This window comes from Danio rerio, chromosome 5 (assembly GCF_049306965.1).
Source record: "Danio rerio strain Tuebingen ecotype United States chromosome 5, GRCz12tu, whole genome shotgun sequence".
NCBI classification, from domain to species: Eukaryota; Metazoa; Chordata; class Actinopteri; order Cypriniformes; family Danionidae; genus Danio; species Danio rerio.
In genome coordinates this window covers 13761836-13785938 of record NC_133180.1, presented here as the reverse complement: position 1 = coordinate 13785938, position 24103 = coordinate 13761836, and the positions used below count along the sequence as shown (strand labels likewise).

Below are 24103 nucleotides of genomic sequence, written 5' to 3'. Positions count from 1 at the left end.
CTCGGGATCCCCCCGGAGGAGCTAGAGGAAGTGTCTGGGGAGAGGGAAGTCTGGAGTTCTCTCCCAAGACTGCTACCCCTGCGACCTGACCCTGGAAAAAAGCAGATAAAAATGGAAAAATGACTGAATTGCGAATATTGTTCACATTTTTGGAACATATGTCAATAACATTTTAGAAGACTATGCAAATGAGGGATTATTTCATTAAATATAATACACTTATTTGCAGAAATTTTAGCTCAAGCATATGAAGACTAAAGTCAGGTTCAACACTCTGTTGATTTTATTGACATATTAGTTAAAGGTTTTTACACAGGGGTTTTTGGGAACCTTTTTAACATTTTACAATTCAGAAAATACGGACAGCATCCAGAAAACAATTAATTTTCACAATGATTTCAAAGGTTAAGATGCTGTATAAAATAATCAGCCAAATTATTAATAAATCCCTATGTAAAAATGTTTATATATGTTTATATACAAGGTTGTAAATGTATATTTGTAACTCACTGCAAGATCATTGTTTTTGGAATAAATAAAACTTTAAAAAAAAATAAAAATAAAAAAAGATCTTAATTGATATATGGATTGTTGACATGATGATTTTTTTTCACACAACAAAAATTTATATAATTATTATTGTCAATTTAAAATGCATCATTTTTGTTTCATGGACCTCTTGTTATAAAAACTTTTCTTTTTATTTAACTTTATAGGAACCACTATAAAATTACATTTTGTTGTCCTTCGATGTGGCATGCCTATTTATTGAAAATGTGCAATAAGTCTGACAAGTCATGGAGGAAAAAATATATATTATTCATAGTTTCATAAAAAAATACACCGTATGAATATGTGTCAGCAATTAAGATAAATTGCTCTCACTGGCCACTTTATTAGGTACACTATACTAATACCAGGTTGGACCCCCTTTTGGCTTGAGAACTGCCTTAATCTTTCGTGGCATCGATTCAGCAAGGTACTGGAAATATTCCTCAGAGATTTTGGTTCATATTGACATGAGAGCATCAAACAGTTGCTGCAGATTTGCTGGCTGCAAATCCATGATGAGAATCTCCCGTTTCACCACATACCAAAAGTGCTCTATTGGATTGAGGTCTGGTGACTGTGGAGGCCATTTAAGTACAGTGAGCTCATTGTCAATGTTCAAGAAACCAGTCTAAGATGATTTGCGCTTTATGACATGGCGTGTTATCCTGCTGGAGGTAGACATCGAAGATAGGTACAGTGTGTTCATAAAGGGATGGACATGGTCAGAATACTTAGGTAGGCTGTGTTGTTGACATGACGCTCAGTTGGTACTAATGGGCCCAAAGTGTGCCAAAAAAATATATCACCCACACCATTACACCACCACTAGCAGCCTGAACCGTTGATACAAGGCAGGATGGATCCATGCTTTCAAGGTGTTGACGTCAAATTCTGACCCTGCCATCCGACTATCATAGCTTTGTAATCAAAATATGTGATCATAATGGAAGTCAACGGCGCAAAACAGCCACAAACATAACGAAAGGGTCGTAAATTTGATCAATAAACAAGGGTTAAGGAGTGTTTTTGCCTGTAACATCGCGTCTGAACCAGAAGAAAGCTCCGCTGTAAACTCCTCTGCGTCCAGTGTGACTTACTGCTCTGCTATTGTGTTGTCTTGGTTGTCACGGCAACAGAAGTGCTCCTCTGCGCGCTCCTGATTGAGTGAATAAGAAAAGGTAAAGTGCGCTGATGATGTAATAATAATAAAACAAGCACGAGCCTGATTTGGTTCCTGCCGTCCATGACAACCGGTGGCTTGATGAGAATTATTCAAGACGTTCAAAAAAATTAACCAGACGAATAGCGCTGTGAATAAATGTTCTGCCGCGAGAACGTGGCATACATTATTATATAACACTTCACCATAAATACTGCACATTCTTCTTTCCATAACACTAATGAATGATGGCAGCGGGCTTCTAACCGTGTGGGCAGATACGGAGGTGGGGGATGTTAGAAATTTGTTCATTTATTTTTAAGGGCTAGTTTTCGAATAAACAAATTTCACTTCAGAAAAACGTGTTAAAAATAATAATCGTGATTAAAATAACAGTGGGTAATGATGTAACACTAAGCTGACACGACGAAAACAGCCTTGACTAATATTCTGTAGAAAATGTGTTGCCTTGTTTCCTCCGGGTGCTCCGGTTTCCCCCACAAGTCCAAAATCATATATATATATATATATAGCCTAGGTGAATTGGGTAAGCAAAATTGTCCGTATAGTGTGCGTGAATGAGAGTGTATGGATGTTTCCCAGTGATGGGTTGCAGCTGGAAAGGCAACTACTGCGTGAAACATGCTGAATTGGCGGTTCATTCCACTGTGGCGACCCCAGATTAATAAAGGGACTAAGCCAAAAACAAAATGAATGAAAGAATAAAATTTGTTGCCTTTTTCATTTTGGAAATACAAAAACAAATGTATAGATACAGTGCTCATATACGAGTACCAATCACAAATCTTTTAAATTAATATTTTCTATAGGATTATTTACAATATTGGATTAGTCAGATGCTGAAGCCAAAATCTGGAACTAACCTAACAAAATAATTTAATGGTCCAAAACTTAGTAGCCCTAATTTATGTTTTAGGGAAAAATTTTAAATAAAAAGGTTTAAAAGTACAAGAGAAACGAAAATATTAATCAAAACTAAATTTCAAATAAATATATTAAATATTCACATCAATTTAAATGTATTTTCTATTTCTAAAGATGTTCGGTGACTAAAATATTATTTTAATAAAAATATTTGTTTAATAAATCTGTTTTGTTCATTCATTCATTAATTTTCTTGTCGGCTTAGTCCCTTTATTAATCCGGGATCGCCACAGCGGAATGAACCGCCAACTTATCCAGCACGTTTTTATGCCACAGTTGCCCTTCCAGCCGCAAACCATCTCTGGTAAACACCCAAACACACTCATACACTACGGACAATTTAGCCTACCCAATTCACCTGTACAGCATGCCTTTGGACTGTGGGGGAAACCGGAGCACCCGGAGAAAACCCACGCGAACGCAGGCAGAACATGCAAACTCCACACAAAAACGCCAACTGAGCCGAGGTTCGAACCAGCAACCTTCTTGCTGTGAGGTGACAGCACTACCTACTGCGTCACCCTCTGTTTTGTTCAAATGCATCAAAATATATGATCTATATTCACAGAGAAATGGATACAAATATTCAATTTCCAAATAGGCTGTACTCTGTTATGTTGAGGAATGCAAATTGTGTTTCAATAAAAATGGAAATCTGTGGTAAAGTTTTTTTTTATTGTCTTAGAAATGTCCCTGGTTGAACAGAACTGTACAGTTGCTCTTATAATAGTAATAATAGATATTTATAACAATAAATTTAGCCTTTGCAATGACAAAAAGAGCTAAATAATACTTTATCATAAATACTGCAGATTCTTTTCATAACACTAATGAATGTTGACAGCGGGCTTCTATCTGTGTGGGCAGTATAGGGGGCTGGTTATAGTAGTTAAATTTTAATTTATTTTTAAGGAACAGTTTTCGTATAAACAAATTTGACCAGAAAAGCATGTTAAAAATAATAATCATGACAAACATTCTGTGGAAAAATGTTGATTTCTTTTTCATTTTGGAAACACAAACACATAAATGTGTATGTATACAGTGCTCATATATGTACACCCATCACAAATCTTTTAAATTAATATTTTGTAAAGGATTCTTTACAATAGCTGTGCCAGATGCTGAAGCCAAAATTTGGTGCTAATCTAACAAAATAATTTCTAATGGTCTAAAAATGTATATGTTAGGGGAAAATATCAAATAAAAATGTTTAAAGTTCAAGAGAAACAATCTCTAAAGATCTTGAGTGACTAAAATGTTATATATTCGTTTATTAAATCTGTTTAGTTCAAATGCACCAAAATATATTATCTATTATTAGAGAAATGACTAAAAATATTCATGGGGTGTACGCTATTATGCTGAGCACTGTATATTGTGTCTCAATAAATATGTAAATCTGTGGTAAAGTTTTTTAATCGCCTTAAAATGTCCCTTGTTGAACAGAATTTTACATTCGCCTTTATAATATTAATAAATGTTTAAAATAATAAATGTTGGCTTTGCGATGACAGAAAAAGATAAATATTTGGATTTCGGAAGTGTATGTACAAATACAAGTTTTTTTTATATGTACACGAGGGATTAATAAGTCTGAAAATCACTTAAAATGGTTCCTGCCAAAGATGCTTTAAAATAAAAATAATAATTTTTAACTTAATAATCCTGTTTTACAGTAATGGGTTGCAGCTGGAAAGGCATCCGCTGCGTAAAACATGCTGAATAAGTTGGCAGTTCATTCCGCTGTGGCGACACCTGATTAATACATGGACAAAGCCGAAAAAAATTAAATTGAATAATCTTTTTCACGTTTGGTGCAATTGCAACAGTATTACACAAGATGGCGTCACGGGCTAACAACATGTATAACAAGCAAACGCTTTCATTTTTCTTACAATTATCATTCTTTCTCCCTGAAGTTTCTAAAGAACTGATGATGTTGAATGTGAGATAATTTAGCTGATGGAACCGATCGTTTTCAGGGTTTTTTACCACTATGGGGTGGTCAATTGTTTTGGTTAGTTTGTGTAATACATGCTTCAGTGGTTTATGTATTTATTTGTAGTTACGTCTAGTTTATTAATGAAACGTATTTACGTTTGTATGCTGACCAACAGTATTCTCTGATTTGCCATTTCGGATGTGACTGTAGGTTAAACTACAAGCTATGCGTCTAATTTGACTACCTTCAGGCTAAATGTAGATCTAAACACCTATTCGACGAGAAAACAAAAGTCTTTGTGAACACGATGTCTATTGATCTCTAGATCTGACAATTTAAGACTGTAGGTGCGTTCGACTTCATGCAGCGCTGCGCAGATCGATCGAAATCTGTCTTAAAGCGGTGCATTCTGGTTAGAAATCTTGTCCGGATTGATGCTGCGCCGACGCCACGTGACTGTCACATGTGGCATCAAAGTACCGCGACAGCGCTCCGAGATCAGACGGCAAACTCAGACCGCGCAGCTTCTGAAGAGCGACTGCAGGAGCTTTGATGACGACACCGATATCACACGATTGGCCGAGTTCACCACATGACAACAAACACGTGTATTTCGGGTTTATAATTGGACAAATTCCGATTCAAAAGTTTCAAAACAAACAATTCACTTTTCACACCCTCTCTATCCTGTACACATCTTGCTTATTAAAAGACTACAATATTTACTGCAGTAATCATCTTTTGTTAAATAATCAGGTTATAAAGGCTGGCTTGTTTGCAAAGGTTTATTTCTAACTTTTTTGTACAGACTATTTACTGCATTCATCTCCATGAACGATTTAAATGATATATTTTAGTGTATATTTTAGTGAATAACCTAAATAAGTCTTACAGACTTAAAATAAAATAATCATCATCATTGATCCTGCCACCCTAAAGCTCTCTAAACAAATTAAAGTAAAGAACTATTTTATTAAATAATTATAAAATGGTTTTATTATTATAATATAAATATATATTGTATTTCCTGTCTAGCAGTTTAAATGCTACCTGCTCTTTCTGGGAAACTTCTACATAGCTCACTTATTTTACCTTTTGTTCTTTTCAACACAATCTTTTTGGATTAAAATGCTTTTTTGAAAATTCATTTATTATCCAAAATAATGTCATTTATTAAGACCTAATCAAAACACCTTGTTTTGCTTTTTACATTGGAAATTTTTATATCTATAAATGTACATATATGTAAACCCATTTTTAGCATATTCAAACAAAAAGTATTAGCCTAAAGGTTGATGTTTAACTCCTAGAATTTATGCTTATTGCTTTGTATTTAATAGACCTGTTCGTTTTTATGTTTATATTAACCTCTCATTTCCTCGTATTTCTCTCATGCATTTGTTATATATTTTATTCATAATTCTCTCTTATTGTTTAAAAAGGAACTACAGTTTGTAGAAACTGTATTCTGTTTTATTTGTAAATGTTTTGTTGTTATAAATAAAAATAACAAAAAAATATGATGACGCCATGTTATCGGTCATCATGACTGCAGCAACTTTGAGTCCCGAAGTGTCCAGCTGTCCGTCTTGACTGCTCCGTTTTCAACTCCGCCCCCGCCTGCGCTCGGCTAATCTCGTTGATCACCGGCTGCAGCTGAGCTTCATGTCGAACGCACCTTTTTTTTTCTCGAATAGACTGGCGTGATTTTGCATTCACAATGGATTAAACCGTTTTAGGGGTGGCCAAATGTAAATTTATATCATCTATTATTTTATTGATTAACATTATTATTTAAATTACAGATCAGAGTGAAATATTTCTCAGTATTAAAGGGCTGACCCCTCTATACATCTCGTTCTGACGTCCTTCAGGATCAGGCGTTAATAAGGGGGGTTTGGTGGGTCAATCTTCCCCTGTGATTCGCACCCTGATCATATTCCTTTAATTCTCAATCTCTAAGTGTACAATTTGGTCCTTGAGGTCTGGTGTCCTGCAGATTTTAGCTCCAACTTGCCCCAACACACCTGCAATGATGTAGAAAGCCTGATAAGAGCTTGATTGGCTAGCCCAGGTGTGTCTGATTGGGGTTGGAAGCGAACTCAACTTTGCAGGACACCGGCTCCACCAGGACATCCCTGCTCTAAACTTTCATTTTTGCCTAACAGTTTAATTCAATCCCTTTATCGTAATTATAATTTCGGCTTGTATCTTCACTCGAACTGACGACGTTGTTTTTGTCTTTATTTTAAAGATAAATTTAGTCAAAAACTATAGGATACACAGGGACTTTGCTGTAACACCAACATCCGGGCCCTCGCGCTGTTTACCTTCACCGCATGGACAGGAGCGCGCTGCCGTGCGAACTGGCACGTGTCTTTGCTGTGAACGCGCATTATCAAAAACAACCGAGGAGTCGCGCGCGCGGGCTCTGCGTTTGTCTGGAACGCGGAGCCTGCGCTGATTGGCTCTTCGCGCAGTCGCTCTCGGCAGCTGATTGGTTTGACACAAATAATCATCAACCTGATTGGTTGTCATGTCTGCGGAAGAGAACGTCGTCATTGCAAACCTATATATTTTCGTTGAAAACGCTTAGAATCAAAACAAAGAAGTGAGCAGATTGAGCGATAACTCGGTGTTATAGCCAACGAGTCAGTAAGTGCACGAAAATAAAACTAATTATGAAAATAAATTTAGTAATGTGTTATTGATTAAATTCCTTAGTAGCCAAGACCCTTACATTATTATTATTATTATTATTGTTATTATTATCGTCGTATTTACACACACTATATGAAATGTTCTATACTATTAAGTGCATTCACTTTAATACGCTGTGAATTTATAACAATCCATCAAAAGAATAAATAAACATGATCTAGTTTAACTAAATGTTTATGTATTTTTATTGCCTATTTTAATGTATTTTGTTTTTACATTTTACTCTTTATATGCTGTTTATTTTTTATCTAGTTCATTTTATTTGTCAATGTTTTTCGCTTAGTTTTAAACTGCTTATGTTTAAATGAATATAATCATTTTCTGTTGTTTCTGTAATTGCTGCGTATTTTTATAGACTATAGAACATACATTATATAGAGATAAAAATTATTGCAACTAAAATGAATTGATTTACATATTTTTTACTTTTTAATTAGTTTTACCGCATTGCATTTTATGTATTTATTCATTCTGGTGCATTAAAAAATAAGGTCGCTTTGTGTGTCGTGCGAGATATTTGTGAATGAAGACGGGGCAGATGTAAATGTTCGTGAGCGTGGAGCGCACATTAATAACGACCTCCGCCTCGTACGTGACCGCATCATCGTCTCATTCAAAAAACGAATCCGCAGAGAAGAGCATCAGAGTGTTGGAAATATGAACAGTGGACTCTAAACAACAACAACAACAACAACAACAACATCAACAGCATCATCTTGGACCATCGGGAGACATGCGGACACCACAGCAGCGCTCCTGAATGAGAAACCCTGCAGTGGGGACAACAACTGATCCACTTCCACCGAAAGGTATCGCATTCTGCATAGGACAACATGTTTTTATTTAGTTTCTAGATTTCTTCTTCATATTCTGATTAACGCGTGAGTTGCTTTAAGAGCTCTAGCATCCGATGTGCCTCAGCGAAGGTCACATTGGAGTCCTGTGTTTTTAAATTATAAACGAACTAAAATAACACGACGCTGTCAAGCACAGAGACTTTAATATTTTGTTTTATTTTACGCGAGCTTTGTTATTATTGCCCTGTGTTAAGCGTGAAAAGCTGGGTTACCATGGCGCGGAGTTATAAAATGGGACGCAGAATGAAAACATATGACATCATCAGGACAGTGGTGGCGACGCGACAGCCTTCCTTATTTAGCTGAAGACTTCAACAAAATATCAATTAGAGCCGCTTCTGAAACTATTGAGCGCTATTGCTTGTCGTCGAAACATCGTGTGTGTTTCTCTGTGCCCAAAAGGTAACGGGTTGTTTATCTTTAAACAACATACTGCCGATATATTTACGATGACAGTGACACTAATAACTACGGAAGTTTAAATGTTGTGCGTTGCTTCTGCCGTTGTACTCAGTTGCTGAATATATGGTGGTGGTTGTTTTTTTGTGAGCATTTATTTTGGGCAGACTCTTCACTTATTATTTATAAGGCGTAGCAGATGCTCTCTGACGCATAAAGATGGGGCCATTTCTTTAGTGCTGTCAGGCTTTGAAAACCCACCCTTAGATGAACCCCAAAGCTTTTATTAAAGGGACAGTTCACCCCGAAATGAGCAATTGTTGCTAATTTAGTCACCTTCAGGGCAATCAAAATGATGGTTGTTTTATTTAGGCAGAGTGTTAAAGTGTTTGTTGAAACAAAGGTGCTTGGTTAGTCAACTACTGGTAATCTGATAGAAAAAAGAATGAAAACAGGTAAAATAAAATAAATACCTGAGGCTGCTGATAGCCTAATACAAGGCAAAAGAGTCAGTGGAATTAACTCGACATGATTTTGTGCGTAATTCACTCAAAAATCTACATTTATTATAATTTTCTCACACTTCACTTATTCCAAACTTGTTTGATTTCATTTCTTCTGTAAAACATGAATGAAGATATTTTGAAGAATGCTGGAAATCTGTAACCATTTACTTCAGTAGTATTTGTTTTTCGTACCGTGGAAGTCAATGGTTAAAGGTATCCTATTAAAGCATAGGTCTCAAACTCGATTCCTGGAGGGCCGCAACTCTGCACAGTCTTGCTCCAACCAAACACAGCTGATCCAACTAGTAATCAAGGTGTTCAAGACTACTAGACACTATTATGCCATACCTGCCAATACTTGTCCCTGAAAATCCAGGAGACCAGGGGGGTTAGGTTCGGGGTGAGGTGTCTGAATAACACTGTTGAGAATCGCGTGCTGTGTACTGTGGTGTTAGTAACTGTACTATAAAGCGTTTTTTGGGGCGGCCGCTGCGATTGCATACTATACCAAAGTTGGCGACCTGGGGGTTACACAGACCAAAATGCTAAAGACTGGGGGGTGAGGGGATGTATGGGGATGGAGGGGGGGGGGTGGGGGGGGGGGTGAGAGGGTTAAAGAAGATGGGTCTGAAATACGGGAGACTCCCAGTGTTGGCAGGTATGTATTATGCACGTGTAAGTGGGAGATAGTTGCAGCCAAACTGTGCAGAGCTGCGGCTCTCCAGGAATTGAATTTGAGAGTAATGCTTTAAAGCATAGGTCCCAAACTTAAACTAATGCTGTTGATTTATTTATGTTAATTTACAGTGTATAGAGGAAAGATGCGTTTGTTGTATAGTCAAAAAGTCATTGCGTTTGTGAAAGAAACTCGACATGATTTTGTAAATAGTTCACTCAAAAATCCTAATTTATTTATTATTATTATTTATTTTCTCACACTTCACTCATTCAAACTGGTTTGATTTAATTTCTTCTGTTAAAACGCAAATTAAGATTTTTCGAAGAATGCTGGAAACTTGTAACCACTGACTTCAGTAGTATTTGTTTTTATCGTACTATTGAAGTCAATGGTTAGTGGTATCCCTTTAAAGCATAGGTCTCAAACTCGATTCCTGGAGGGCTGCCGCTCCGCACAGTTTAGCTCCAACCACCTCCAACTCTCATCTGCTTAATAGACTCTAGTAGTCTTGAAGACCTTGATTAGTTGGATCAGCTGTGTTTGATTAGGGTTGGAGCAAAACTGTGCAGAGCTGCGGCTCTCCAGGAATCGAATTAGAGACTTATGCTTTAAAGCATAGGGCCCAAACTCAGACTAATGCTGTTTATTTATTTATGTTAATTTACAATGAAGAAGAAAGATCCATGTGTTGTATAGTCAAAAAGTATTTTGCGCTTATCCTGGATCTTGCTACCAGGGGCGGATTTAGTGATTTGGGGGCCCTAAGCAACTTCAGCCATGGGGCCCAAGTCCTGAAATGCACTCCTCTACTTTTATTTAATTTTTATTTAGGTTTTTTTTTTTTATGTCACTCAGTCTTTTTTTCCCCGATGTTTTATCTTAATGCAAGCTCTACACTTTAAATGATTAGTTTTCTTAAAATGACTTTACAACTAAAAAGAATAAATATATGTATAAATAAATTTGACTGCTGGACCACTCCAGGATTGGGGTAGTGGGTATTTTATTTTATTATTTTATAATTACATATCCATACATTATTATAATAATATTATGTTTTATTGTTTATTAAATAATATTTAATGACATAAAAATGTTATTTATTTGACTCTCACTAAACAAAATATGACAGAGAAACGATGTTATATATAGTTTCTAGCTATAATTTACACTTCTAGATATTTATTGGGGGCCCCCAGATGTCTTGGTGCCCCAAGCGGCCACTTACCGTCCTTATTGGTCAAATCCGTCCCTGCTTGCTACCTTTAAAGAAGTTGCAAATATAAAAGTGATGACTGTGTTCAAAGCACTGCTTTGTAAAGCTTCAAAACCTTTATAAATCTTTGGTATTGAATCAGTGGCTCTGAGGTTGAATAACTTCATTATTTCATTACTGTCTCAATAACTCTTAAGTAAATGGTGATCTGTGTAATGCTATCAAATCCACACGTATCATGCGGGCATACTCAGATCGCCCCAGTGGTGAATAGATTTGATAGTTTTTACCTGATCTCAAATCAGTTTGTAGACATTGTAGAGTTTGGAGGTGTTTTAAAACTAGACATTTGTAAAACAAAAAGAAATAACATTAGATAATAGTATCTTATTGTCCTGTTTAGCAGAGGCCACAATGGAACCAACAATATAAAAAAAATGCATATTATGCAGACACTTAATATTTAATGATATTAGATGATTAGCTAAGGTTATACTTTCACTGTTGCCATTTTAATCCATATTTTGCTTGTGTATTTGTTACATTCTCGTTTTTTTGACCAGCAGGTGTCTCTAGCATGTGATGTTTTAAATGTTTCGAAAAATAAATAAATAAATAAATTATAACAGTAAAATAAACAAATAAAAAAACAAAATAAATAATTTATACATTGAATAATATTTATAGGGTGGCAGCGCGGCGGTGCAGAGAGTAGCACAATCGCCTCATAGCAAGAAGGTCCCTGGTTCGTGCCCTGGCTGGGTTAGTTGGCATTTCTGTGAGAAGTTTGCATGTTCTCCCTGTGCTCGCATGGGTTTCCTCTGGGTACTCAGGTTATCCCAACTGTCCAAAAACATGTGGTCTAGGTGAATTGGGTATGCTAAATTAGCTGTAGTATATGTGTTTGAATGTGTGTATGTATGGGTGTTTTTCAGTGTAGGGTTGCAGCTGGAAGGGCATCCACTGCATAAAACATATGCTGGATAAGTTGGCGATTTATTCCACTGTGGCGAATCTGGATTAATAAAGGGACTAAGCTCTAAAGAAAATGATTGAATGAATGAAAAAGCTTAATTTCTCCCATCACGAAAACAGAAAGTGTCCCTCCATATATCATTATATGTGTCAATAAAGGTAATAATGTTGTGAATAATGTACAGTTACTTTCACAGACTTAACATTTAGTTTCATAAGAGCTTGGTGCATCAGCAGGAGCCACATGTATTAATTTTGTTATGCCTTTATATGTTTTTTTTTGTTAACTCTAAAATTGCTTTTAGCCTATGACTTGCATTGTAACAATTACCACAGTCTACAGTTTCAGCTAAAAAATCTTTCCAGTACGGATGAGTATACTAACAGCAGATTTCCATTTTTGGGTGAACAATCCCTTTAAGTAGCCAATGCTGCTTTGTAATCACCCTGTCTTAAAGTGTTGACATGATTTGCATGTTTTCCATGTTGTCTTAGTGGGTGTAGGAATCACTGACATGATAGGGCTGAAAGTAGCTAATTATAATAATAACTACAGACCAGGCATGAAATGAAAACCGGTTTCAAGGTTTACCCGGGTTTGGAATAGTAAAGGTTTTCAAACCGCTAAAATTTTATGTTATACCATTCCTAAGGTATATTTAAGGGTTTTTATTGTGTTGTTAAGCAATCTGTGTTTTAGAAACAAATGAACATAGCAGACGTCAATGATTCATTTGAATAATTTAGCCTGGCATGTTTACAGTACCCAAATATCATGTTTCCTAAAATAAAATGTATTGGGTTCAATGAGGGGGAAAACGTTTTTTTTTTTTACCCAGATATTTAAACAGCTTGTTTTAGATGATACAGTGATACCGTGATATTTTATCCAAGTTTATCTAACCGTCAGAAACTAATGCCAGCCCATGCCTGCTACAGACATTGTTATTTAGAGGACTAAACCGATTCCTTCCACTACTAAATCTGCTTAATTTTTTCTTTTATATATATATATATATATATATATATATATATATATATATATATATATATATATATATATATATATATATATATATATATATATATGTATATATGTATATGTATATATGTATATGTATATGTATATATATGTATATGTATGTATAAACATTTTATATATATATTAGGAATACAGCTCTCCTTTTGTTGAGGACGTAATGCAAGACAAAATCAGTCATTTTCTCAGTCTATGCAATTGCACTGTATTTATTTACACATCCGGGATAATTTTAGCATGGCTGGTAGCCACGCCCCCGCGGCGCATCTATTGGATGCTTTACACGCCAGTAATGCGACGCTCCGCCCATCTCAAAAGCAGCAAGTCCATCACAAACACAAAGAGTGCAACAAAGACTAGAGAAATGCACAGCCTAACCGACATACAGAACTATCAGATAGTCTCAGTTTGAGGTCTCAGACGGAATCTGCACCGAGACAAGACAACAGAAACCAAAAAAAGGAAACAAAAACATCTCAAAGCATACTTCGGAGAAAATATTTAGCTTCCCTATAGAAAATCTATGCCAAACTTCGCATTGAGATCCAGTTCAGGGGGTGAGTGGATGCATGTATTTCAGCCTATTGTATTGATATATTATACATTTGAAAGCGTGAATATTGGTTTATGATGCTTGTTATTGCGTTTACACCAGCTCAGAACCATTCGTGTGTAAATCTCTCGTGTGTCAGTGGAAGAAATGTGGAGCTGGACGCATGCACGCGCTTTTAAAGTTAATCGTTCGGAATAAAAACATCAGTATGGCATTTCGCTTGCCAGTTTGCTGTTGTATTTGCAGGTATCAGGGCTCGATTTCTGTCTCTGTGTCACTCTGCGCTTCCTGGTTTTGTCACAAAAGCACGAGCCTTTGTTTTGTATCCACGTTGGTCGCATAGTTTCTTTGTTGTTTTCTCTAAAGATCCCGCTGACAACAATCAATTTGCACCTTTTGTATCTGGTGACCCATTGTCGACGCGTTGAATTGCTTTTATGAACATCTCCTTTGAGTTGTTTGTCACTTTTCATGGATGTTAAAACAAAACAGACTGCTTATTAGGGAAAGGTTGCAGCACAATAACAAATGAAAGCAGCGTAATAAATAGTGTATATGAGCTGTTGAATGGCTAGATTTGCTATAGCTATTATTGTTTTTCTTAAGCCATATAATGCTCATGATTAGCCTTATCCTCTCAGGTTAACACGCGCTCATGAGCCTCCTTTGTTTGCCTGCTGTTGACTTCCTTTAGATTGAGTTAGATCGGGGTTTTATGTCACGACATCAACGCTTGTATTTTTGTTCCAGCTGATTTAAGCAGCTGCCGATCATATTGAACAGTTATAAACAAATATTTAATATCAACAGTTATAGACACATTGTCCACTGTGTCTGTAGTCAATTGTTTTTGTATATTTGTGCGGTTTACAGTTAAATTATCTTCATAGCAGCACGTTTGGCATGCATTATAAGTGTATTCATGCAGTGCTCTTAGCGAAAACACGTTAAATATAGCCACCCTCGACTTTTTTACGATAACATTTGTGTTGTAAGATTAAATGTTGCTAATGACGTCGCTTATAACGAGCTTTCCGTGCGTATATTAACATACTTATAGATTTGTAAGCAAGAAAACTCACATATTGGACATCTAATGCTATAATGTTTACAGGTAAACAAGTTTTCAATTCCACTCAGACGCGTGCCACATCGCGCAGTTCGCGAGTCGCTCTCGTGAACGCGCGATAATGTTGCCATCACATTTATTTTTAAGCGACTTTCTGTTTATTTGTTAGGGGTGTCCAAACTCTAGATGGCCAGTATCCTGCATATTTTAGTTCCTATCTCAGTTAAACACACCTCAACTAGCTAATTAAGCTCTTTCAAGGTAGAAACCTGCAGGCGGCCCTCTAGGACTAAGTTTGGACACCCCTGATTTTGATTTACATGAAGTCGTTCAATTATGGCTTGTTTTCAGTGGCTTAATGCACATATTCACATTATTGCAGACTGTTATGTGCTTGCTTTTCATATCACAACGAAAACGATAGAAGGCAAGCGTAAACATCCCGTCCTGCTGTGTGAACCGCTTTGTATTATGTAATTATTAAACAGTAGCTCACTTCCTCATTCATCTGGTGTTTATATGTCCCTCATATAGTCTGACTGATGATTGATTGGTGAAAGTATATTTGGCATCAATATGTAATAGCAATTTTTAATGTTTGTTTTATGGAAAACAAACAACATGGGGTTGTTTCTTCAGACTAATATTTTGGTTAGGCAAGCGAGTGCGTGTTGCTTGTTTTAGCGTGATCTGGCAACCACGGCTCGGAGCTCGCGCGTTTTGTTGGTCGGCATGGTTGGAGCTTCCTGTGCTATTGCGGAAGTGTCTGTGTTTTTCTTTTGCATACAGTGTTGTTGCCCTCTCATTAGCGCATTATTCGGAGTTTCCTGTTATTTTCTGATTGTCTGTGCGAACAGCATGTGAACTAGGGAATGATGAAAGCCCAAAAGAGATGAGAGATATAAAAGGCACTAGTTAAAATTGGCCAGTACTTGAACAGCATTCATGTTCAAGAGTGAAAATGTCTCATAATCATCTTTCAAAGTGTATCCTCCTCTTCAAATAACGAAGCCTGCAATTATATTTTATCATGGCAATCATGGTACTTTGATAACCATATTCATGTAACATTGTTGCATGAAAATCAGACAAAGTGCTGTTGGTGAATTATCATGGTGGCTTGATGAAGTCAACATACTGTTATACTACATAAACCTAATCTTCTAAGACTAATTTCTATACGCATCTCCTCCTTGACTGTTCATACTACACCCACCAAACGTAACTTCAAACCTCTAAACTGGTCTGACTCGGGTTGCTATATCTTTTCCAACTGATCCCACTTACGGTCCCGGTAAATTCAGAAAAGTCCCATTGACATGATATTGGATCAAGTTTTGTGACCTCATAACTTTGCGCCAGACTGTCATACAGACTTAAGTTTGGGCACATTTAACTCAGACTACTAATCTGCCAATCACTGATAACCTTACAACTTACTAGCCACCCCCTAGCAACAACTTACGGCACCCTAGCAACTGTCCCATAGACTTCCGTTGTAAAGAAACTGCCATTGACTTTACATTGGACATACTAACAGGATACCAATCCATACTAGCAACATGCTAATTCATACTATAAACATACTAGCAACATGCTAATTCATACCAGAACCATGCTAACAACATGATAATTTATGCTAGAAACATGCTAGCAACATACTAATTCATACTAGTACAATGCTAATTTGTTAGCAACTGACAAGCCCCTTAGCGACCACTTAGCAACCACCTAGAACACCTTGGCATCAACATAAAACACAGCAACGCTTTGGCAGCCACCTAGAACACACTAGAAACACCTTAGTAACCACTCAGTAGACCTTAGCAACGCTTGAGCAACTCCCTAGCAACCACTCAGAACACCTTAGTAGCCACCCAGCAACACCTTAGCAACCCCTCAGAACACCCTAGCAACACATTGGCAACCCCCCAGAACACACTAGCAACCACCTAGCAACGCCTTAGCCACACATAAAACACCCTAGCAGTGTTTTACCTATTACTCAGAACACCTTAGCAACCGCCTAGCAACCACTTTGAATACCCTACACCTTAACAACTACTTGGAACACCCTAACAATCACTTAGCAAGCCCTTAGCAACAACCTAGAACACCCCAGCAACCGCCTAGCAATCACTCGGAACACTTTAGCAACCACCTAGCAATGCCTTAGCAGCCACCTAGAACACCCTAGCAACACCTTAGTAACTACTAAGAACACCCTAGCAACACATTGGCAACCACCTAGTAACCATTCAGAACACTCTAGCAACCGCCTAGAACACCCTAGCAACCACTCTGATAATGCCTAAGCAACCACTCAGAACAACCTAGCAACCGCCTAGCAATACCTTAGCCAGATCATAAAACAGCCTAGCAGTGCCTTAGCAACTGCCTAGCAACCACTCAGAATACCTTAGCAACTGCCTAGCAACACTTTAGGAACTACTCAACACCCTAGCAACACATCGGCAACCACCTAGCAACCACTCAGAACACACTAGCAACTGCCTAGAACACCCTAGCAACCACCCTAATAATGCCTTAGCAACCACTCAAAACAACCTAGCAACCGCCTAGCAATGCCTTAGCCACAACGTAAAACACCCTAGCAGCGCCTTAGCAGCCATTCAGAATACCCTAGCAACCGCCTAACACCTTACCAACGACACAGAACACTCTAGCAACGGATTGGCAACCACTTAGAACATCCTAGCAACCACCTAGCAGGAAACATGACAATCGGTACTAGAAGCATGCTATTCTATATGTAGTTATGTATCTACGCCGACTGTTCTAAACTTCTTAAACTTCTTCAGTTATTTAAACTTTGAAACTACTTCAAACTTTCACAAGAGGCTTTCTCAAGACACCATAACGTTTGTCTACGAACATTACTTTTCTAGTTAATATTGACAGTGTAACATGCTGTAAATAAGTGTTATGTTTGGCTTTGTAATACGTTGACAGTCTGGTCTGCTAAACTGCAATGCCTAGAACACAGCTGTCCAATAGATGGTACATTTTCCCACAGGGGCTATAAAGCTTAGCATGGTCCTCTTGGTGCACAGGGCAAAGTAGCTTTCATTTATGACATGCTTAAACAACCTGTTTGGCTAAGAGTGAATGTTAAATATGTGGGATTCACTGGAGGGAGAATCATTATTATTCACACTTCATCAGTCACACAATGCCTCTCAGGCTGATCGGGCTTAAGCTGTCAAGGGTGAAGAGGAAATGATTGTTTTCTTTCTCTTTTATCTCATCTCAGCTGCTCATTTGCTCATGCTAAGCATTTTTCATAATTTTAGGACTAATTTTCCATACTAAGAAGAAACGGTTCACGCAGCACCAAAGCTGTGGGGTCAATGCATACCTTGAATGAAATGTAAGAGTAAAAAGATCCACCTTAAATTAACTTTCAGTGTAAAATGTTGTTATGCCATAGAGATGCACTGCAAACCAGTGGTGAAGTCCTAACAAAAGTTATATTGTGTATTATTACCCACCCAACCCAAATGTTAAAAGTGGGCAAAGAAAAGACCAAGGTCAGTGTTTCTTTGATTCATTACACGATATACATTTATTCAACATAAGTTACCTGTAACTATTGACTTCCACAGAAGAAAACACAAATGCTACGGAAGTCAATGGTTACGGCTTTCCAGCTTTTAACAGAATAACAAAAAAAAAAATTACGTGTTCCAAACTAGTTTGTCTGAGTAAATGATGACAATTTTCGTTTTTTTTGGGTGAACTATCCATTAGTGTTGGGCGATGTTGACCAATTTGGCCTCGTACGATGTCTAATGTGAAACATCGCGATGGACGATGGCATCGTCGTCATAGGTGGGGGTGGTGGTGGTTAAATATCAATTAATTCATAACAAATGAATTAATTGTAGCCTATTGTTTTTACTACTTGACTACCATCAGGCCCGGATTAAGAACTCAGGGGCCCCTGGGCACATTGTCTTGTAAGGCCCCCCTACCTGGCCGCACCCCTATAGTTGAATTTAAAAAATAAGAATAATATAATAATTTTTAAATAAAAAACCAAATTAGGTAGAGTAACCTAATCCAAACCCATTAAGATTTTTTTCTACTTACAAAAAAATAATTAATAGACATTTTACAGAAAACAGGAAACCTGTAACCATTGACTTTTATAGTATTTTTTTTTCTACTAAGTCACAGGTTTTCAGCTTTCTATAAGATGTATTTAGTGTTGAACATAATAAAAAAAAATCAATAGGTCCAACCAATTGATGTGAATTAAAGGTGACTAAACATTTATTTTGGAGGTGAACTAACGTTATCGCTCTAAAGAAATAATAAGCAATTTCTGTGAATTGAAAACTTGTATAATTAGTTGATCAAGAGATTTTAAAAAAACCTACCAAATCCTGAGCTGCAAGACACAACGGGACTCTGTAAAAAGGGTAAATAAATGAACATTAATATAGTAGAAACGGGTTTGAATTCTATGAATCTATAATTTGTTGCCCACATATTTAAATAAATGATATATAGTACATATGTATTTATAGTCTACAAAGATTTAACTTATTTTTCAAAGCATTGAATAAAAATATTAATAAAACTAAAAAAAAATATATATATATAATTTTTTCTTTTTTAAGGGTATTTTAATGTATTGCTTTTACAAACTTATAAAGCATATTATTGGCATGGCATATAACGCACAATGCTTCTCCAATCCAGTTCTATGTATCTGAGTTCTATGAATCTGAGTCTTTCATAATACAAACACTGATTTACTCTCTCTCTCCTCTCCCTGTATTTTCTCTAACGTTACTCTTCTCGTGATGAAGACTTGATTATAAACCTAAAAGTATCCGAAATCACACACACTATACCTCTTCTCTCCCGTCTCTCTCCTCTTCTGGGTCTCTCTCTCTCTCTCTCTCTCTCTCTCTCCCCTTTTCTGTCTGTCTCTCACACGATGAATCCAGTCCGGTTATTGCTAGCTTTTCATCATTTAAAGTTACCATAACGTCTTCTTCTGTACCCTCATTCTCCTGATCATGGGTCTGTTTAAAGATGGTGTGTATGGAAAATGCCTCAATAAAGATGCCTCATCTCCTCTTTCTCTCGCGTTTGCTAAATCCACTTGTCCACTCATTTTTGATCTATGACAGATATACCGTTACACTACAGTCCGCTCAGTTTAGTGCCGGTTATTACAAAACTGATGTTTCCGCGCTTGACCAATTACAGCATTCTGTTTAGTTAAAGAAAGAAAGGCAATATAAATCTAATAATAATCTTAATATGTGATCGCGATTTTTTTTGCTCAGAGGAAATACAGTCGTCTGAGCAATATAGTTTTTGCAGAGATGGAGGCATCTATAATAAGACTAAACATTATTAAATACCCACGAGACACTTGTGACTTTATATCACATTTGCATTATTTTTAAAAAATGTTTCCTTCCTGTTAAAAATAAATATATTTCCAATCTGATATGTAATGGGGAGAGAAAAAAGTAGCACGAGTTCAGCTGATGGTGGATTCGAACCGAGTTTATGATAATTCGCGTCAAAAGTTGCTGTCGAGCGCCTTACAAGGTGCGCCACTGCGGCTGTAATGTATGACAGATCTTTACTCATGTTGTCTCTATCAATCAGGCATCGATGGGCGTAAACCCTGAATAGCTTATTCCAACTAGATGCGCTTTTTGCAATTAGCCAAAAAAGACACTCCGAAATTGTCTTTTTTTCTCCCCCCTCGCAGGGGCCCCTAGTGCGCACGGGCCCCTGGGCCTGTGCCCATAAGGCCCATTGGTTAATCCGGCCCTGACTACCATGGTCTTTGCTTTACCCATAACCAAACCATAAATTAATAAAGTTACACACACATTTCCACCTGTCAATCACTTTTTTTTTTTTTTCCGCGGGAAGGAATAGGCAGTGATCTGTGTCGTTATAATGGCTTTTTATCACAGCTGGTGGAGGAGACGAGAGTTCGTTTGGAGTTTTCTGTATTTTTTTATTGTGATTGATGATAATTTTCTTATTTTATTATTATTATTATTATTATGAGAAAATAAAAACAAGTAAAGATGCAAGGGCTCGACCATTTTGGTCACATATGCGCCCGAAAGTTTATCTATGCAACCTTTAAATATATGTGGAAGCATTTGTGCCAGTGCATAAATTTTCACTGTTTCCATTGCAAAATCCTTACCGCGTGCGCAGATTTTGGAGATATTTCTTAGCGAATGATTGGTTAATATCAGCTGTCAATCACTCAGTCAATGCCTTCTGCCTTCAGATGACAGGAGCTACAACCGCGAAAAAGTGAAGCGCTGAAGATGAGAGAATGAAAATAACACTGACAGATTATGTTTTAGAAACCACCTACAGTTACTAACAATGGCACATCTTATTAGTGATCATGTGCTGAATGTTAATCCACCATTTACACTTTTCCAAGAGTGGATAAAGACTTCCAGTGGCTTCGAGTCCGCTATGAAAATAACTGAAGCCATTCACTGTAAAGTCTGTGGGACGCAGTTTACTGGTAACAGCGTTTGCCTCTGAATGTACACATTTTAAGCGCGAGAGGTACTGTATAATCCTTCATTTAATCTTCACGATGCTGTCAGCCGTGCAAGCGGCAGCTATATGTAAAATTTAACACAGCTCATGAAATACTGTTATTGCTATTAAGATGACATGCAAATATTTAGTTATATCAATATAAATGTGGGGCAGGGCAGGGTTGATGGATCGCAATGTTGGCTCAGCATCGTGAGGTTTATCGGCCATCAGCGATAGACAATGCCATCGTCCATCGCCCCAACTCTACTATCCATTAAAAAAAGGAAAAGTATTTCAAAAATTTGGTTATTTTAAAGCAAGATGCTAATAGTCTAATCCTGCTCAGTGATTTATGCTTGGCTAATAGTGACCCCAGCAGACCCAGAGATTGGCTTTAAAGGGGTCTGAGGCAATAATTTATTGGACATTTCATGAGGTAATCGCAAAAGTTTTAGGGGGGGCTGAATAGAAATATAGGGGGCTAAAGCGATGCCCATGCTGTTTTATAATTGTACCTGAATGTTTCAGCGAGACATCATTCAGATGACTTGTCGTCATCTTCGAAAAACTCTTATGAGATTTATTAATAGCTGCTGCGGTTGGGCGGGGAATGGCGCAATTAAAACAAAAATGCACAAATTGCAACAAATTAAGGTGCAAGTTCAAAAAAACATTTGGTATACAGTTTAAGAGGACACAAATGCACACATTGTTAGCATTTAATGCTGAATAAAGCACATGAGGTGTACCTGAGGTGATTATTGTCAATTTTTTGTTGTTCAGCTGCAAGAAATAGAGGTCATTTCTAATATATCAATTCCAGGTGTTGGTTAGAACAAAAATTCCTTTTAATTTAAAAATATTTCTTCTATCGCGCGCCTTTTATTTAAAACATGGTTTAAATCAGCCTTGTTGGTTCTCAATCAGGCAACCTGCGCTTGCATTCCTGGATCAAAGCAAACGCAATACAAACTTTTGTAGTTTTTATTGTGAGTTTAGTCAAATTAAGTTAACTATTGGAGCCTTACTGCACAGTGTTAATATACAAAATCCCTATAAATTAATAATCAATATTTCAGCATGTAGTAGTAGACCAGATTAACATGTGAGAATGTTCATGTTTGTCAAGTGTCTCTAAGCATCGAGTGTTGTTATGAACACCACTGCAAATACAATGTGAATATTCTTAGAAAGAAAATCACTCTAAAAAGTACAAAAAAATCACAATATTTTGAAAAGCCCTCAATATTATTACTGTTCAGGTTTAATATCACAATATATTGATTTATTGAATATCGCTGGTGCTTTTGAATCTCTTTTATAGTTTAAAAGCTTATAGTTTGGTAAAGAGCTAATAAATAGTGACGTGTCTTCATTATTTCTTTCAATCTCTTTAGGTCGTATTTTCTCCTGTGGTGTCTGTGTGGAGCGTGCCACACATCCGCTCCACAACAACGACGGCTTTTGCTTGCATCTTCCAGTGTTTCTTCTGTCAGCAAGTTCAGCAGAGCTGCAACTCGTCCAGCGCCAGCCCGGAGGAACCCAGCGAGGAGCACCACGACTGTGAGATGGTGAAAATGACAAAGTCCAAAACCTTCCAGGCTTACCTGCCCAACTGTCACCGAACCTACAGCTGCATCCACTGCCGGGCACATCTCGCCAATCACGATGAGCTCATCTCAAAGGTCAGTGGAGACTTTAATGGACTTACAAACCCTGTTGGAGAGTAACTAACTAAACGGTGCTACCTGACTACATTGCATTTAGTACTGGGGGCCGTAGCTCAGCTGCTTTTACTGTTACAAGCTATATAAACTTACACTATTATGTCACACAGTGGGAAATGCTTTACAAATTCGCTTCCAGAATGTTTGGTCGTCACTGTCTTCCACTGTCAGTAGTTGGTCATCATTGACTTCCATCATATTTTTTCCTTACAATTAAAGCCAGTTGTGATTATCAACTGTTCAGAAACCAACATTTTCAAAATACCTTCTTTAGTGCTAATCACGTGGACAGTGAGTCAATTTTGGCCGATTCATTCTGGAAGTGAAGAACTCCTTTAAGTATGATTTAAATGTCTAAAAATGTTAAAGTTCTGCATTGTTGACCATTGGTCGTGTCCAAACTTAAGCTTGACGAACTCCCTTTATTGGTTAATTTTGAGTCAGACTTGTGAATTGTTAACTGAAGACTTACTCTGATTGAATCGTTTCAATTTGGTGAATCGTTCACTGGAGACTCGCGCTGATGGGTTCATTCAAATCAGTGAATCATAAGCTGGAGCATGTATTTTGAATTAGTAAATCGTTAATTGGCAACTTACTCTGATTGGTTTAGTTGAATCAGTAAGTCGTTAACTAGACACTTGCTTTTTTGGATCATTTGAATCAGTGAATCAACTAGAGACTAGCTCTGCTTAATTTTTAGCCAGACTTCTGAATTCAGTTGTTAATTGGAGACTTGTTCTGACAGGATAATTTCAATCAGTGAATTTGTCAATCAGAGACTTGCTCCGATCAGATCATTTGAATTAGTTTTTCTCTAAAAAACTCACTCTCATCAGATCATTTTAATTAGTGAATCATTAATTGGAGACTTCCTCTGATCGGATCAATTGTATCAATGAGTTTTTAACTAATAGCTCACTTTGATCAGATTATTTTAATCATTGAATCTTTAATTAGAGACTCGCTCTGATCAGATCATTTGAATCAGTGAATCATTAATCGGAGACTCGTTCAAATCGGATCGTTGGAATCAGGTTTTCACTAAAGACTCACTCTGATCAGATCATTTGAATTAATGAATTGTTAATTGGAGACTCGCTATGATCGGATCATTTAAATTAGTAAGTTTTTAACTAAAGACTCGCTCTGATCAGATCATTTGAATCAATGATTTGTAATTGGAGACTT

At 37.0% G+C, this 24103-nt stretch overlaps 1 protein-coding gene and 1 long non-coding RNA gene across 7 annotated transcripts in view; one reads left to right on the top strand and one right to left on the bottom strand.

Moving 5' to 3' along the window:
- Positions 1-6677: 6677 nt before the first annotated feature.
- ypel1 (yippee-like 1) overlaps positions 6678-24103 on the top strand; it is a 54248-nt gene continuing 36822 nt past the window's right edge. For 2 of the 6 annotated variants that reach the window (XM_005165045.6, XM_073950438.1), the window contains exons 1-2: positions 6678-8131; positions 22583-22870. In XM_005165045.6, coding sequence (XP_005165102.1) covers positions 22754-22870 — 117 coding nt within the window. In that variant the 5' untranslated portion in view covers positions 6678-8131; positions 22583-22753. 6 annotated transcript variants of the gene reach the window in all.
- LOC141385768 (uncharacterized) lies at positions 14959-22583 on the bottom strand. Its single transcript, XR_012406745.1, has 3 exons — positions 21214-22583; positions 20438-20906; positions 14959-18539 (listed from the first exon to the last, which is right to left on the bottom strand). It is a non-coding gene; the product is annotated as an uncharacterized lncRNA (long non-coding RNA).